The sequence below is a fragment of the Triturus cristatus genome, chromosome 1_2, assembly GCF_964204655.1.
Source record: "Triturus cristatus chromosome 1_2, aTriCri1.1, whole genome shotgun sequence".
NCBI classification, from domain to species: Eukaryota; Metazoa; Chordata; class Amphibia; order Caudata; family Salamandridae; genus Triturus; species Triturus cristatus.
The window spans coordinates 539,460,457-539,479,268 of record NC_140580.1 but is presented as its reverse complement, the minus strand read 5'-3'; the positions used below and the strand labels follow the sequence as shown (position 1 = coordinate 539,479,268).

Here is an 18,812-nt window from a genome sequence, read left to right as displayed (position 1 = left end):
GAGCTACGCCGTCGTGGAGGTCCTCGGAGGGACGGAATCGGCGGAGGTCATCGAGGCGGCGCTCAGCGACCAGTGCAGGGCGCCCGGACTCCCCTACCATTAGGGCGGACATGGCAGACGCCCTGAGGGCGGCGGCCGGGGACTCGATCGGCTCCTCTAGCGTGGCCTTGACGGCCTAACATACACTCCGGGGGGAGATGTCTTTAGCTTCTTAACATGCTTGGCACGGGGCGGGGGGGTTGGGGGGGAGCGGGCGGAGGTGAGTGGCTGGACGTCCACTTTGCTATTTTCTACGGACTTGCCCGTTTTGGGGCTTGACTGAGACTATGGGGTGTTTGAGTTTGGGGATGGCTAGTTGCCAAGGTTGTGTTTTGGGTGGGGGAGGGGGTTGTTTTGGGGTTGGGAAGGTCCCGTCCGATGTTGTCTTTGCCCGCTTTGTCTTGGCTTGTCCCGCGCTGCGGCCCCGCGCGCCCCACCCGCTGATTCCCTACCCGTTGCATGGCGCTCCCGATCCCTGCGAGGAATGCCGGGCCTAAAGGTAGTGACCCTTAATGTTCAGGGTCTGAATAACCCGGTGAAGCGCAGGGCGATCCTGTCGTTGCTGGAGGGGACGCAGGCGGACATTTGCCTTTTGCAGGAGACACACTTATTGCCCCGAGACTGCCACAGGATGCGCTCTGCTAAGTTCCCCACCCAGTTCTTTTCCTCGGCAGCGAACAAGACGGCAGGGGTAGCCATTCTCCTAGCGAGCTCCTTTCGGGGGGAGGTGTTGCATAAGTGTGCTGAACAGAAGGGGAGGCTCCTTGCGTATCGCATGAGCCTGGGAGGCATAGCATTTACGGTTGGCTCCGTTTATAGCCCAAACGAGCACCAGGAGCGCTTCCTAGACTCCGCGCTGGTGGATGTCACTGCTTCCCCGGACCGACACGTTATCTTGGGCGGAGACCTCAACATTGTCTTTGACTCTGGGATGGACAGATCGGCGCAGCGCTTCCCGCAGACGGGGGAACTGTCCCAGGCTGGGAAGGCCCGAATTGCGGACATGGACTTGCATGATCTCTGGCGCTCCCTGCACCCCACGGATAGGGACTACTCTTTCTTCTCGCACGCACACCGCACTTACTCACGGCTGGACTACCTCCTGGTGAGTGGACCGATGCGTGCCGCTGCCACGGCGGCGGACATCGGGGTCCTGACCCTGTCTGACCACTCTCCAGTTATCGGCGTTTTCCAGTGGCCGGCGGCCTCCCCCTCTCGGGGGGTGTGGCGCCTCCGGGACACACTTCTACACAAAAAATCGGTGGTGCAACGCATCGGGGAGGTCATACAGGACTATCTCACTCACAATAGCAACACTGACACCTCGCAGGCGACACAGTGGGCGGCATTGAAGGCCGTCCTACGGGGGGAATTCATCTCTATCTCTGCAGCCGAGAATAAGGAGCGACAACGGAAGAGGGATGAGTTGACGGCTCAAGTTCGGGAGCTTGAGCAGGTCCACCGCCGTACGGGAGCGCCGAGGGTCTGGAGGCAGTTGAAGGCAGCGAGGAAGCTCCTCTCGGCTCTGGATCTTGATAGGGCGGAGTACGCCGCCTTACGTTTGAAACATGCCTACTACACTGGGGGGGACAGATGTGGCAAGCTCCTAGCACACCGGCTCCGGGTCGCGCAACAGCGCAGCGTCGTGAAAGAATTGGTGGGCGCGGACGGGGGGGTTGTCTCCGGGGACGCGGAGGTAGCGGAGTCTTTCCGCGGCTTCTACGAGGCGCTGTATGCTGAGGAGCCCTCCCCGCCACGGGAGACCGATAGCTATTTGGAGTCGGTGACCCTCCCGGTACTGGACCCGGCTCAGGCTGACCACCTGGAGCGGGACATCCATGTGGAGGAAGTGATTTCAGCTATTGCGCGGCTGAAACATGGCAAGGCCCCGGGCCCGGACGGGTTCACGTCGCTATTCTACAAGACTTTTTGCACGGCCGTGGCCCCTGTCCTTACGCGGCTGTTTAACTCTTTCTCCGCACCGGGAGCCATCCCTCCGGATCTCCTGAGGGCGACGGTCGCGGTAATCCCGAAGCCTGGGAAGGACCGGGCCCTTTGCGGCTCATACCGGCCCATCTCTCTCCTAAATGTCGACCTCAAGTTGTACACGGGGATTCTCGCAGCCAGGCTGGGTCCACACCTCCCCGACCTGGTGGAGGCGGACCAGGCTGGTTTTGTGCCCGGTAGACAGACGGTTGACAACACCAAGAGGGTGACACATGTTCTGGAGAAGGCCTCAAGGATCTCGGGGGAGCGGATGTTGTTGTCCGTTGATGCAGAGAAGGCCTTCGACAGAGTTCACTGGCCGTATCTTGAGCGGGTCCTTAAGAAACTGGGAATCGGCGATAAGTTCCGCACCATGGTATTTAATTGCTATAAGCATCCTTCAGCGTCGGTGCGGGTAAACGGGTGTAGCTCTGGTAGCTTTGCCATCGAGCGCGGCACGCGGCAGGGCTGCCCTCTCTCGCCGCTCCTGTTTGCCCTCTACATGGAGCCGTTTGCTCAGAGGATTCGTGACAATCCGGATGCTGTCGGGGTCCGGATGGGCCAGTACGTCCACACCGTCAGTCTCTATGCGGACGATGTCCTGCTGACTTTGGACGACCCTAGGAGGTCGCTGCCTACTTGCCTCCGAGAGTTGGACGCCTTCGCGGGGGTGGCCGGCTTCAAAATGAATATGAGCAAGTCGATGGCACTGGACGTGTCCCTGGCTGCGGAAACCAGGAGGGATCTTCAACGGCTCTTCCCCATGCAGTGGTCCTCGTCCACGGTGCCGTATCTGGGGATTCTGCTGGCGCCTACACTGTCGGAGATGGTTACGGCCAATTATGCCTCCCTCAGCAGGAAGATCAAGGACGAGCTTGGCCGCTGGAACAAGGGCCTGCTGTCCTGGCTGGGGCGAATCGCGGCGGTCAAAATGACGGTGCTGCCCCAGATACTATATCTTTTCCGGGCCCTTCCACTCCAACCCCCGGTGGGCTGGATACGACAAATGCAGGCTGACATCTCCCGCTTTGTCTGGCAGGGCCGCAGGCCACGCATGAAGAGGGTCCTCTCCACGCTTGCTCCGGAAGCGGGGGGTCTCGGCATTCCGGACCTCCGTAAGTACTTTCAGGCGGCACAGCTCCGCTATCTGGTGGAGTGGAGCAGGTGGGAGTCCGACAAACATTGGCTCTTCCAAGACCAGGCAGTGGCGGGCCGCACCTTACAAGAGGTTCCATTCCTGCGCCGCGCGCACCGCCCCGCTAATCTTTACGCTTCCTTTGTTACGCGGGTCCCCCTGCGTGTGTGGGACGCGGTCTGTGAGGCCCGGGGCCTTACCACCTTCCCTTCGCCGCTCACGCCCATTGCGGGCAACCCGGACTTCTCCCCTGGGATGGAGCCGGGGGTTTTCTCCCACTGGGTGCAGGCGGGCTGCAGGGCACTCTTCCAGATCTATGGCCCGGAAGGAGTGGTTCCTTTTCAGCAACTCCGCCAGGAGTTCGGCCTGACGGAGCTGGACAGATTGCGCTACATGCAAGTTCGGCATTGGGCCCTCCAGCCTCAGGTGCGTGCCGCCGCTGCCCGTCCAATTACACCGTATGAGCGGTGGTTGGCTACTCGGACCTCCGACGCTAAACTGATCACTGATCTGTACAAACACCTACAACCCCCGCCGTTTCACTACTACAATCCGGGGAGGGAGCGTTGGCACAGGGAATTGGGTAGGACACTCAGCCACAAGGAATGGGACAAAATTGCGTATCGGGCGCGGCACTCTGCATACCACACGGGCCTTACGGAAACCTTCACTAAAGTGTCCACATACTGGTACTACACCCCGGAGAGACTGTATGAAATGCATAGACACACTGACAAGGGGTGCTGGCGGAGCTGCGGGCAGGAAGGTACCCTTACACACATCCTATGGGATTGCCCAGTGCTGACCGCCTACTGGAAGGAAGTTCTGGACGAGGTGGATGAGCACTTTGGCATAGAGCTGCCGCGCCTCCCGGCGTATGTCCTGCTGGGCCTCCCCAATGACCTAATGTACCCACTGAAGTCCCGCAGGGGTAGGCAGATTGCGATAGCGCTGGGGTCTGCGGTTCAGAACATTCTGATCCACTGGCGCACATCCACCGCCCCCTCCATCACCGGTTGGTTGCACAGACTCTGGCATGTGCTGGGGATGGAGAAGCTGTCGCTTACGGTTGCGGGGGAGATAGACCAATTTGAGGAGCTATGGCAACCCTTTCTAGCGCTGCTGTCCACTGAATTCCGGGAGCTCACCTGCCCGAGGTATCTTAGGCTTCTCAGGCTGCGGCCGCCGGTGACCCCGGCGGACTAGCTTACATGTGAGATGGGGACCCCCGGCGGGGGGGGGGGGGGCTGTGCGGGGCTTCCTGGTTAGGGCTACTTTGCTGCGGGACCATAGGACGGGGGGAGGGGGGAGTGTTGTTGTTTTTGTACTGGGAGGATGGGGGATGGGAGGGGGGGGACTGTGTTCTGTTGAGGGGTTGATTGGGGGGGGTTTTATTGCTCTGCTTTTGGGTGTCGGATACGCGCGTGGGATTCCACAGCTTGTAATTCTAGCGTTCATTTACTGTGTTCTTCCCTCTGAGCCAACGCTTCACCTATTGCCAACCCTCTGGAGATGCATCCCTTCTTCTTTGACTGTATTCCACGTATCCTGCCTCCTGTCCCCCTCCCCCATGGTTTGTTTTGTCTCAATAAAAACGTTTTAAACATAAAAAACAGCACCTACTTCTTACCTTGTACTACACTTAGGTTAGGTACACTGGGGTAGAACATTTTTGAAGCATCAGATGAGTATTCACATTTTAGCCTGTGTTATTTATTTATGTATGTATTTTATGAATATATGTCATAGCTACACACCATCCTATTGCAGTATTATTTTATCTTACTGCTAACTCTGTACATATTGTACTTCGCAGCCTGTCTTACGATTGTAGCAGTTCATATCTCTTGCCTGAGAAATAAGACTGTTCAATAAACCCTTTTTATTGAAACGCCCGTCTCTCTATTTCTATGCAACTCTGTAGAAACGAAGCATGCACAATTGACTGGGTGAAACTGTTATCTATTGTTTCCACGATTCTGAGATTGTTCCGATTCTAAGGGAAACAAAGTTGTCATGTTTATGCTGTTGTCAGAAACTAATCCCTTCTTGTTTATTCGAGAAGTTTCTAGTGACCTCTGAGTTAGCTGGCACACACAAGTAATTAAGTTTAATGTACTCGATAGAGACATACTGACCTCAGTCCTATGTCAAATCTATAGTGTATATTACTCCAATGCGCAGAGCCTATCAGGGATATAGAAACTACACTACACTCCCCTTGCCAACTATGCGGAGGGATCGTAATTAGGATACACTTAATATTGGCAAACATGACCGGTGGCTGTCAACTGTTTCCTATGTTGTTGTTTTTTCTTTTCAAATACAAACACCTAAAGTAGGAGTTTGTATTTGAAGGAAAAAAAACAAATGACACCCCCCCTGGCCCCCCTCCTCAGCTACAGTGATGGTGGGGGCACTTTTCTTTTTTTTACTGTCCCTCACCACCAGGATAAACCTTGCACTGTTGGACAGTAAAAAAAAAAAAAAGAAAAATCCAACTATCTACTCTAAATAGGGCGGATGTCCTTATGGCTTATCTCCAATGGCACCTACTCCATTGGGCCTTGGAAAAAAGTTTTACACCAGTGAAGTATATTTTGTTCTGTTGATATTAAACCTGCAGTCCTCCTGACTCAAAAGTGGGTGGGCAGGTCTAGAGTATGACAGAAAGGGTACTCTCGTTGCAAATGGAATAGCTGTCCGCCAAACCCTAAGTCAGCCCTAGAGGCCCAACTAATGCAAATTACCACAGACCCTGCTCCTCGTGTGAATTCCCTATCCCGAACCTTTGTCATCTCATCCTTTCAACCCTTAGCCCACTGCCTTTTTTAGTTGGGGAAATTGGGAATTTGTTAAAATGTTCCACGGTGTTTATATGTTATAAATAGTTTGTTCAGAATTGACTAACTGTCCAAGTGATGATTGCAGTTGCATGGTTCACTACGGGTACCCTGTTCATCTCTGTGCCTGCGCTGTTGGGATACCTGCAAGAGATCTCGCAGACCCCGCTCTCTGAACAAGCTCAGGCCCGGAGGAAATATCACAGCGTTCGCCGAGAGGATCTACAGAAAGTTAAACTCTCCCGCCAGGAAGCTGTAGCTGAATTCAAAAGTTTGTAAGTATTTTTAAAGTATCACAAAGTATCACAAAGTGAATATTGTGGTGCTGAAACAGTCGTGTTCTTTTGGCCCTCGTCAGTACTTGTGTAACTTTAAGACCACTGTATAAAATGTTGGCTTTTATTCATTCAATGGCGGCTGGTGACTTTTTAAAGTAGTTTGGTGTAAAAGTTGGGGGTAAATTTGACTTAGTAGTGAACAAGCCCAACTTACATAAGGAGGTTTTTGGGTGTGGGGGGGAGGGAGATTTCCCTTCTTACTCTCCTCCCCCAAGAAAATGTTGGGGAAAAAGAAGGGCAAATGCCAGAATTTAACGCTATTTTTGATGAAGAATTTGGTGAAAAGCAATAAGGTTAATAAAGCAGTTGTGGTGAAAGTGTTGTCTTAGATATTTAAAATCCTGAAATAGTGACTGACTCTTACCTTCCAGCATTAAACCTTTTTAACAGTGTGCAAACTGTACACCTCCGCAATTAATATTTTGAATTCTTACCTGCACACATGGATGCCTTCAGACTTAACAGATGCAGAAAGAAAATCCTATATAATTATTGGTAGCATTTAGACAAAAGAGAAATGCATTAAAGCCAAAACTTCAGTCATAATGTGCAATTAAGTCACTTCTATGAAACGTTGTTTGGAAGAGGTTCCTAGTTTCAGTGCCTATTCACTAATAAGTAAATGATAGGCAAAAATCACCTTTCACTATTATTGTGTGTATCACTACGCTATATTGCAAAGAATTGTAACTTGTGACCTGTAGGCAACACAAGGCTGTCTGCAACATAATAATTAACCACTGGCCTTTCTACATATAATACAAATCTAACCTACATACTTACAAGGTGTGCTTTGGAACAGCCACATTACCCCTTTTTGCTATTTTATGATAAGTCAAGATGTGATTTGACCACTCTTAGATGTCTCCACCCATGTGTATTAATCGCCGGAGGTGTCTCCCTGCTAGTATACTAAGGAACTTGCTATATGCACAAAGCTCTCTGCAGAAGATTTAAAGATGTGTTTCCCAGTGATTCTCCATGACTGCCAGCAACATTCCATCCATGCCACGAGTTTTAGTTCACGGCCTTGCTTCACTAGTAACATAGCATACCATGTGAATTTGTAATGCCACATACTCTTTTGGCACCAAAATAACAGACGTTTGTTTTCCAGATCAACTGTAGACCGTTTATTGATCTCGGAAAGATGAAAGGCTGAGTAGACCTCCCAAGATCTGAACCTGTGACCATGAGCTTAAACCCAGCTTCCTAGAGTAGATAGTGGATACATTGGTCCACTGATCCACCAACCCAGTAGTGCTCCCCTATGGCCCTGTCTTTTGGCTACTTACGTCTGAGAACTTAAAGGCTTCTGGAGTCCCTTACAAGTTAGTGAAATGGCCAAAAAAAAAAACATATTCCAAACAATCTGGGTGAGTCAGTGACGTTGTAAGTTAGTGAGACTGCGCTATTATCACACCATACATACACTGGAAATCACTTTCTTGGTTCTAAAACAAATGCATCTTTACGCTGCTGTGTCACGTGCTTCACTGATTAAAGCTTACGTTCATTTTACATACATTGAAATTAAATTTGCCATCGAAAACTTCTTAGACTGGACAATACAAGAAAATTAATTTGCGGAACCAATCAGTCTTTTATGAATTTTTTTTTTTTTACGTTGTTAAATTTGCCATAAACAAATGACACGAAAAGTGGGGTGAGGCGAGAACCTTCAAGATTTGAGGTGGCTCCTTGCAAATTGCTTTGTTATATTTGTCACAAAAAGTACCCTGGGGAGCTGTCCATTTGAAGCCACAATTGCAAGAGATTTATCACCTTTAAAACTCTGAATGTTGGAGTATCCTTGAGTACCGAGGAGTAGGACGAGACCAATTTGAATTGTCATTGTCCTGTATTCCTGCAGTTGAAAAAAGGCCAAGACCGCTATTAATTTAGCAACAGGCAGCTCAGTGCACTGGATTAGAAGTGCAGAAACAAACATTGCCTTTAGCAAGCTCAAATTCCTGCAATCTGCATAACCTCGAAACAACACTTGTATAGCGTGTCTTTACAAGTTCAAAACTGCCCCAATTTGCAACATGAGCCTATTCTTTTTAACTATCTAATTCAGTAGTGATGGTCACTTTTATTTTGGTGCTCGGGCCTACTTTCTGTCCCAGTCCAACTCTGCCGTCTACTCCTCTGTTAATGTCATGAACCAATACTTTAGGAAGTTTGTGGATGAAAAGTAAGTTTGTTCAGATTAAGTGAGCGTGACTCCTCTCCGCCGATCACCAGTCCTCGAAGATCCACCAAGATCCCAGAGAGGCAGTGCTTGAAAATGGACAGGTAGTGCCCATACTGAGTACCTGCACTTCTTTCATTTGAAAGAGAGAGTAACCTGTGCTTCCCAGCATTCCTTCAAAATATTTAATGCGATAGTCGGTACTTCTCAGGACCAAACAAGTACTCTGCACTGGGCTCGCAGCAAGGCTGTCCTGTGCACCTACTGACACTCTGATTCAGAGACAACGTCCAGCACCGATCCGAAGACCACGAGGAGTGGTCCAAATCTCCCCTGGGTGGATTGTTCGAGATTGCTGCTCCCCGGGGTACGTGTCCTTCCCAAGCACCCGGAGAGTGAGTGGCTGCTGGGGACTTGTTGTCCTGTCCTTAACTTAATCATGCCAGTTGCTGTTATTGCGCAATATGGGTCAGACCCTGTTTGCCGACCTAGAAAAGATTAAAGGATGAGTCTGCCTAGTGGGGTTTGCATCGCTTCGTGTGTTCATTGGCCTGGCCATTTTTGTACAACCTGTGACTGTGGACAAGTGATCGTGCTACTCTGCATACCGATCTACCATATCTAACATACTTAACCTACCATAACTAATCGCCCATACCTACTGTACTTTATTGTTGTCACTTAAGCTGTTGTAACCAGAGTATTACAAAACCTGCATTCCAAACCTACTTACCTACAATATACCTCCCATACCTTATCTGCCATGCCTAAGCTAATAACCATCGTAGCCGATCATAATTAAATCTCCCTTCCCTTCTGCATTATGTGTATGTTAAACCTGCGCTGAGGTGGCAGTTTCATGAAAAAAGGGCGCCTAATGCCTATGGGATCTATAGTAATGGCTTAAGGCAGAGCACCCTGCATCAAGAAAGTGCTGACTGTAGCTTTTGAAGGGCACAAACATGTGAATGTCATTGCTTTTAAAAAACAACTAGCAAGACCTGTTTTCTTCGCCAATGCTCGTTACATTTTGATATCTGGATGCAGCTTACTTTGCAGCGACGTAGAAGATGGGGCAGAAGTCACAGCAGTGGCAAGCTCTCTAGTCTTCCTCGACCTTTGAAGCATGCCTGACAAATTATTCTTCTATTACCTTCTGTGAAAAGGGCATCTTCAATGAGAGGGTCAGCTTGCCAGTAGGTGAAACTGACCTCCGAGTTGTTGACTTTGTTTGTGATCCGCTGGACTCTAGACTTACGAGTGCATATGATAGGGCAGTGGATATCGCATAGCCGTCTTTGCTGCAGCAGACAAATGGAGTTAGTAAGACAAAATAATGTCATTCCCTCACAGTGATGGCCCATCTGGCATTGAAAAGAAGTGACGTGTATCAGGCTTTGCAATACAATGCATTTTGGATAAATGCATATGCATAGGGACTGAATCAAAGCCCAAGTCGGAGTGCTTCACAGGTGGCCACTTCCTTTGGTGTGCCCGACTTCTGCAGAGGACACACATGTATTATTACACTTGTGGTTTTCCCAGAGTGTATCAGTTTGTAATTCATTTTGTGTCAGCTCGTCCCTACTAGCCTGTTTGGGTGTGACAGTTACTGCTATGCTTAGGGATATTACACCTTCCCAATCATGACCCGCGTCGCGGTATCTCACAAAGACTCACCTGCCCCCATTGAAATGCGAGCCTGCCAGTTAGACACTCCTTAAAGGTGTTGTGAAACATCTAATGTTGCTTCAAAGTAAAAGTTCCGCTGCAGGTAACTCACAGGGGATGTTGTGGATGTCACATGCTTGCAATTCGTGACTGGTAATGCGGATGTAGCTGGTGAAATTCATGAATCGCAATCGATCACTTGTGACTTGCTTCCTGCTGCAAAGCCATAACGAGGGAACACACAGCATGCCACTAACAAAGCTGATATCAGAACACATGATGGATGTTAAGGCCGGCGTTGTTTAATGCATGGCTAAGGATTATGAAGGGTGCACTGAATTTTTCCAGGAGGAAGGTGAAGAGCTTTGTGCTAGCCCATGGTAACCATAGGTCTCGGGGCATCCAGCTGGTCTACCCATTGCTCTTTAACTTACATCGATCACCCTTGACATGCTGGTTGCAGCCACTCTTGCTGTGGATGAGTATGAGAGCCACGGCAATGCCACACCCAGCTCAGGGAGCTAACTTTAAGTGACCAGTCATGAGAGGCCAATAAAGCATGAAACACTGGTGTGAGCATTGGACCTACATCTGCCCTTGTCCTGTTGCACACAGTCCTGCGTAGTCCAATGGCGTGACGACTTGGGGTTCTTGACAAACGTGTTTCCATTCGTTTATGAAACAGAAATGGTTCACCTGGCTAATTTTTGACTAATCTCTAAAATTTTCAGAAAACACTTAGTTTATCTCATACGTGCATTACCAGTTGGGGCTTTTTAAAGGTGGTCCCACGCACATTTGACCCTCATATGAATGTGCATGTATGAGGTCAACTGTCCTACCATTTTCGAAATATGAAAAAGTATTGTGGTTGAACCACTTTTTATATAGCTATGGACCTAGGTTCCTAACTAGTGGACCGACCAGTACTGTTGCTGCATATTTTCCAAGACCATTAATGGCATCAGGTGCTATTGACCGCATAGCAGGACAGTCTGAGCAGTGCCGGTGGAATCCAGGATGGTTGCTGGACCAACATTGACACTTCATGTATGCGTGTGGGCAGGTATTTGATCCTATTGCTACCTATGTGCAGGGACAAAATACAAATGTGCCATGCACATAAACCATCATCCTCTCTCCAAGCTCTTCCAATGAGGAAAAGTGCCAGTTTTGCAGGGCAATTTATTCATGATGAGATGAGCTTTCCTAGAACCTATAAAGAGGTAACCTGGAAGGCCACAGGAACCACTACCACCCCAGTGATTGTACACCCTAGATAGCCCACACTTATCCACAGTAAAAGCATCATACATCAGTTGCACTTGTGGGCAAACAAATGCACTGGGTCATAATTGCGCACCTAAGCACTTTATGCTTCGGCGTCACCACCCTTCCCAGTTCAATCAATCAATCAAGGAGTTTGTAAAGCGCACTACTTACCTGTGAGGGTCTCAAGGCGCTGAAGGGAGGGGGGAACCTCTACTGTTTGAAGAGCCAGGTCTTGAGATGTCTTCTGAAGGTGAGCAGGTCCTGGGTCTGCCGTGGGTGGGGACAGTGTTCCAGGTCTTGGCGGCGAGGTAGGAGAATGATCTGCCACCGGTGTTCTTTCGTTGGATGCGGGGGACGGCCGCGAGGGCGAGGTTTGCTGAGCGGAGCTGGCGGGTGGGGGTGTAGAAGTTGAGTCTGTTGTTCAAGTATGCTGGTCCGGTGTTGACTCAAACAAACAGAGGTTGACTTAAATCGCACAAAACATAGACTCTGTTCCTTCATCCCACCTAAAGACTCTCGTCCTTCACCCCACGTACTGTTTTTTATTTTTATTTCTTTATTATAAGTACATTTCAGAACCGCTTTTGGCATGGATCATGTTTTTTTGCCTGTTGCCCTATGGGCCTTAAAAATGGCTGTTGAGTAGATGATGCTGGCATTTGAATGTTGACTATGATGTGGCAATGGTTTTGTTCAGCATGGTTCTCTCATGTTATCTTTGGATGAATCCTGCTGACCAGACTCATCTTTAAACTTGTAATTGCATTTCTCCAGTGACCAAGAAACATAGGATTTGACTTTAGGCAGCAAAGCTAACCCTCAAATGAAATAAATTTAATGTTTTGGAAATAGACTGCAAGGTTAGGATTCCACGCTGCACGCCACTTCACTAGCGTGCGCTTCAGCGTAGACACCATCTTTAGACACTATGATCCTGGTGTGAAACTACCCTGTTAATATGGCCACCGCTCCCACCGCTTCCTTTCTAAATATTAGTCATCTAGATACATACATAAGCGTCACCGCGCCAACCTCTGGCGCGTAATATCCACCACTAACATCATCTTAGCGCAAATTAGGAAGGACACTTGCGAGACACTCTGTCTATCGTCTTTTTCCCTACCATGTTATTTTTCCTGTTAACTTTATTGAAGGTCCTCTTGTTAACACGAGACAAAATATCTACAAGAGCTCTGACTTCAACGCGTCATAGACTCCCGTGAGCGCCATGGCAACACTACACAAAACGTCTCCACGTCATCTTTCGGCGTCAATGAACTTTTGTGATTGCCATGACTACCACACACGTAACGTCACCACGCCAATCTCCGGCGTCTCAGAACCGCCCCGGTCTCGAATTCAGCGTCTTTGAGGAACATATTTAAAAGGCATTTCCTCTCACCCCCTTTATCAATCCCGGCGCTGTACGGAGGAGGGGTAGGTTGCCACACCCGGGACGAACTAGCACTCGTGAGTATTTACTCGCTACGAAGAGGTGAGCGTTCTCCCTTTTTAACTGACCGATACCAGGTAGACTTATTTTACATCTCCTTTTGTTAGTTTCTCTGTCTGCCACTTCCGAGACGCTGATGGAGCCCATTCCCTACACTCTAAGGGTATGCTATACTTGTTCTCATGAATTTCATTGTGCTCATGATATGCTCTATTAGAGAATTGTATTTTCCTTCCTTCAATTCCTCTGATAGCATTTGAAATATGCACACGGTGTTATCATAGAGTTGTTTTTACACAGGCTGCTGGCCTCCTTTCCGGATGTTTTTTGTATGGCACATGATCTCTGTAGATTGGCTAAACAAAACATCACATGCACCCCACCGTAGCGGTCTCCTGCACCTTGTTTTAGATTTTTTTCGGCATGAGGTCATTCTACCTGCATGTGAACTATTGAAGCATGCGTGTTGTGAATGAACACCTGTTGTGCTATTTTGCAGTGTAATCACAACATGTAATGAATAATGATTACAATAGATGCCGTGTTTTTCTTTCCTCCCTTCTGTCCATGTGTGTGTTTGTCCTTGTTTTTACCTTACCAGGTTGGGTTTAGGTTTCCTAAAAGAAGGAGCACCTACCAGCGCAAGGACGCTGTATCCCCTTACTATTAAGGTACTATAGGTTCACAGCACTGCACTTCACTGGAACCTGTCTCAAGAATTCACATTTGTTTCATTCACTTTATATTTGGTCCTGACGAAGCGCTATTGGATCCCTTATGGACCTACACTGAAGCGCGAAACATGTTGACCCCATATTAGTAGGACTTCCACTCATCATCCTGAGAGCAGCAGTTAATTTTATACCTGCCCTCAATATCTTTTTTCAAAGAGGAGTTCCAGGATCATTTTTAACCTTTACTAGTCAGAGCCGTGAATAAAGGTCTTGGACTCTATCTAGTAGTTTTAACGCACCACTCACTTTCCTCAAAGATAGGCCCACACACCCCCATGCACAACTGCGGCGTCTCTAACAAAAGATCTCCGACAAAGAGCCCTCTTGCGGGGCCCGTGGGGGACTGCAGCGCCACCCCCACGAGGAGCAACGCCCCATGATGAAGCAGGACACTCGAAAGGGTGTGTGAGGGCACTATATTTGAAAGGAGAAATTCCTCACACTCATTTCAGCCCGACCATAACTAGAGCACACACAGCTATTTCTTTCTAATCCCTAGGAACAGTTACCCTCTCAATATATACATTGGATTCCTAAGACCCTTGTAGTATTTCTGCCCAAAAAAAGAGGAGGGTTGTGGGCGGATTGCACGCAGGTTGCAGAATTTCCTACTTATGCTAGCACTTAACTGTGCGAGTAGGAGGCTGGTGTTGACTTCCATTTTCAGTGAGTGAAGCACCAATGTCCTTGCTGTCTCAGAGGTAGTGTGGAGACAAGCCAGCTGGAGGTCATTTCCTTGCTAACTTTCTAGATTGTTCCTCTTCAGGTAGTCGCCATGTTGGGTGGGAAATTATGTTCTAAACCTATTTAAGATGTTTGTCTTTAGTCCTATGAGCTCAGCTCAACCCAGAATGAAGGTTTTTCCTTTCCAATTTTTGTTTCCTCTCCCAGGTGCAATTCATGTATTTAAAAGGCCTTCTACTGAGGAATTGTGTGTTGCAGCTTTTGCTCCAGTATTTTCATCACTTGGTCCAATATAAGCTGCAGTTACATTTTTTCCGTCATCCTCTTCACGTCATCCTTTGTCTACCAGCACTTTGGAGGTTTTATGCCATTGTTTTTTTCCCTCGATTGATTTCTTATTGAGGACGCTTATCGATTGCTGTCACTAATCACCAATCGGTAAAGTGGCTACTGAAACGAATGAACCTTCCCAGGAGCAGAAGTCATTCCGAGTTAAAAAAAATTGACCGCCATGACCTGCTCTAGACAGGTTACAATGCCAGCACCTTTATGTACCTTCAGTAGCTATTGATGCTATGCAAGGCTTAAGAGCTACTATAGTGCCAGGAAGTGCTGAAATGATAGCATTAACAAATGAAAATGCTGCACTATGAAAATCATTGGTCTCTCGAGACTCCCCAGATTTCCCCTCCGTGCCTACTGACGTTCCTCGATTTGATGGCAACCCTAATAAACTAAGGGAATTCTTTGAAGCTTTTACTTTCTATTTTTGTGCTGACTCAAGCTGATGTGGGTTCTTGATTAGACGTCTCTCCTGAGATGAATTGTCTTGCTTTATGCCATTGGTGAATTACTCTGATGCCAGTCTAATTGTCTATTCCCTCCTTTGAAATATCTGTGGAGTGTCTGAATGACCCAATATTGAGTAGTCTGCTGAAGAGGCTTTTTGTGAAGCTCAACAAAGACCTCAAGATGTCATGACTTACATAACAAAGTTCTGATGACATGCTGCTGAGGGTTTAACATACCTTACTGACTCTTTTCCGGTGTGGTCTTGTGGATCAATTCAGGATGAATTAATGCATGTTCTGCGTCTCATCACTCTTGAGACTAGAAACCACTCTCTTTTGAGTGTAGCTCGAACGAAAGGAACAGAAAGAAAAAGGTGAATGTTTCAACTAGTTTCCTGCTGTACCTAGATGACTGCTAACTCTTAATTTAGACAATCCAAAGAACTTCGAAACATCAGAAGAACCTATACAAGTTGGGGCAGCCAAAATACTGCTAACAGTGAAAGAGAGGTTGACAATGGTTGAAGGGTTTGTTTATGCCTTTGTTAAATGCAAGAGTCATCTCATCTGCCAATGTCCTGTCAGGCCAAGTAAACTGTCTGGATACGCATAAACCCAGATGTTTTGAGGAATGAGGGACTGGGGACTTTTGAATCTTACTCATGTTTTTCCTCTCATTTTAGTTTGGAAGATGGACATAATTTATTTTATACTTTCTGTACCTATGCGTCTTAATAACCTGCTAAAATATCAGCAATGGCATTTATTGATTCAGGTTGACAGGGATTGTCCTGGATCAGGGTTGTCCCAGACTCAGAATTCCCATGTACAACTAACAAGGACAATCCTATATGCCCACAGAGACCAAGATAAGCTTGTATCCTCAAACCAGCATCCAGTGGAACTCATTTAGGAATTACCTACTCAGTTAGATAAACCATGCATATATATTTGACATGTCAGGTGCATCCCATACAGTAAATGGCAGGAAAAGAAATCACACAAAGCCTCTTTTCTCTTGAACTCAGATGTAGTTATCTATCTGATAAGTTTAACAATCCAGTGCAATATACAATTGAGTCATAGTGCAGACTGTGCAGTGCTAGTGAAAAACTGTATGTATATATCAGAATGTACATAGACACTAAATAACCCAAGATTGATATTGTATTTTAACGAATGTTCAAAGGACATCGCATGGAAAATGTTAACATATGCTCCACATTAAATGAATCTTGGTACAACCAAGGGAAAGGGATATCGACATGTCGACCCGGTATTAATGAACGGGTCTCATCAAGGCACCGTTATCAGTCTAATGTGCCAACATAGCCGTGAGCCTGAAGGTACCCAAAAAGGTCACCGTCTGTAATTCCAAGTCCTACTGAAAACTAGGTAACTTCAAATTATGAAGAGTTTCCTCTTAATGTCAAGACTCGCAAGAAAATTCAAGAGAAAATATCACTGTGCACAGGTGTATGAAAAAAAGAATGGAATCAGCACCCATCAAATCACATACATTATTTCTCAATTAGATTAAACAAAAATTGTACTCGACGACTTCAAAGAAACGTGTCTGGTCCAAGTTGTTCTTTACAAAAATACTTGTCATTTTTATTGAAAGATAGACTAAATCATTTGAATCCAATTTTCATAAAATCCATTACACCATTTAGCCAACGCGTTTCGTCTCTGAGGAGACTTCTTCAGGGCTCTAGTTATTAATGATCTGCCGTATCTAAGAATCCAATGGTATGCTTATATCTACGAACAATATTTTTTAAAATATTTCTCAACGTCTGTTATGGTTTGGAGGTGTTGGTCTGGAAATTGAGTCCCACGGGTTCCACCTGTATCCGATGGTTAACACACTACACTCACCGACGCTCTGCATCCATGCCAAAGAAAGATGCGCGGGCAAGCACATTTTCCAAGCTGGCCAGTTTTTCAGCTTTACCAGGTCTACCAAGATCCAAGAAAATAACACTGTATTTTATTAGGGACAGCTTCGATGTTCATGTGGTCCCTATGATCATCGTCTATGACAGAGGGCTACAGTTTTTCTCAAAATTTTGGAAAACTTTTTTCCTAATGAATTCTTCAAACCACATATTACTCACTTTGTGAATATTCCCACAGGTGTCAGACTAAATCCAGAAACTCCTAAGCAGAACACCTGCATGCCCGTAAATAAGGTTGTGCGGCTCCTCGTTGACAAGGTTCCACTCCAAAACTGACGATCGCTGCTGCATACAAGCGTCATGCAGGTGTGCTAATGTCACTTCCTTTCATTCCATGCCTTCAGTCACTGATCCGGAGCTTGTTCCTCTCGTCTTTGACCATAATGTTACTCGCAAAACTTTCTTTTCCAGTGTGCAAGGCATAATGTAGAGATTGTCTCAAACAAATGTCTGTGACAGATCCCTGCATGGTATTAAATCTATAGTCCCTGGGATCAGAGCATGACTCCAGGGCGTGTGACAGTAGTTTCTGACTCTGCCACAGACTTTGTAGCAAATAGACATTTTTAGGGAGGACCTGATTCGCTTATTTAGCACGCTTCCTGCTCCCCTTTTATGCACCTTCAGGCCCCAATGGTCCGCAGAAGCCTCCAATTAGGATCCGGACGGCAGATTTACCCTCGCTGCCATCGGAGCCTCTTGAACCCCAATTTCGGTTCCAATGCCACTCTGTGCACCATTTCTTGTTTCATTGATGCCCACATTTGAAGAAGATCCGGTACCTATAGTGGTCTCTCAGCCGGCTTCAAATTTCTGTCAATCAAGGGAGTGCCCCAATCCTATGAGAGCACAGCCTGTAACCAATCTTTTAGACTCTGATTCCTTGCCCTTGCTACATTGTAGAGCACATACCTTACATAGGCTCTTTGGATCAGATTCCAATAATTACTACGATGAATGGGGCAAATTCGTCCCTCAATATGATGAAGACAATTTTTATGCTGAACTAGAGGACATCAGTTGTCTTGACACTTCTCACTTGAGCTACCGAGTTCCTTTACCTACAGCTGCCCACAATGGAGGTAAAAAAATAACGTCTTGACAGATGTTTTCTTCCATCTGGCTAAACACCTACTGAACCTCTTATACCGTTTGGAGAGACCTCAGCGGATACCCTCTTCGGCAAAGCCACATTGTGGCCATCCACAGGTAGCTCGTCCCCACGGACTGGCACTGGGCAGTCCTGTTTTTTTTTTTACCCAACACCCTTTGCCTGATAACTTGATGGTCCAGGTATTCACCAGCAGAGTCAACCCTTTCCCATGACTCCTCCTGACAGGAAGTCCAAGAACTTTGAACCTTTTGGCAAGAGCATGTTTTCTTCGGTTAGCCTTGCTTTGCATTCCGTTTATGCTAGCTGCCTTCTGGGTTGCTACAGTAATGCCTTATAGGATGCAGTTGGTCTAATCCTGCCGGCAGTTCCAGAATACCTAGGTGTGTCTTTTAACTAAACCATATAGGACGGTCAGGATGTGGCAACATTTGTGATATGGTCTGTCTTTGACACCACTGATTGCTTAGGTCACACAATGAGCTTGAGTGCAGTGTTTCAACGCCACACCTGGATGAGGGCTACAGGCTTCCCTGATGTTGTCTAGACATGTTTGATGGGAATGCCATTTGATGGATGGCGTGTGTCTTTTTGGTAAAA

At 47.3% G+C, this 18,812-nt stretch overlaps 1 protein-coding gene across 5 annotated transcripts in view; it reads left to right on the top strand.

Moving 5' to 3' along the window:
• ZFYVE27 (zinc finger FYVE-type containing 27) overlaps positions 1-18,812 on the top strand; it is a 291,267-nt gene that overhangs the window by 51,888 nt on the left and 220,567 nt on the right. For all 5 annotated transcript variants that reach the window (XM_085606361.1, XM_085606351.1, XM_085606358.1 and 2 more), the window contains exon 4: positions 6,092-6,278. In XM_085606361.1, the coding sequence (XP_085462487.1) occupies positions 6,092-6,278 (187 nt within the window). The remainder of the gene's footprint in view (positions 1-6,091; positions 6,279-18,812) is intronic.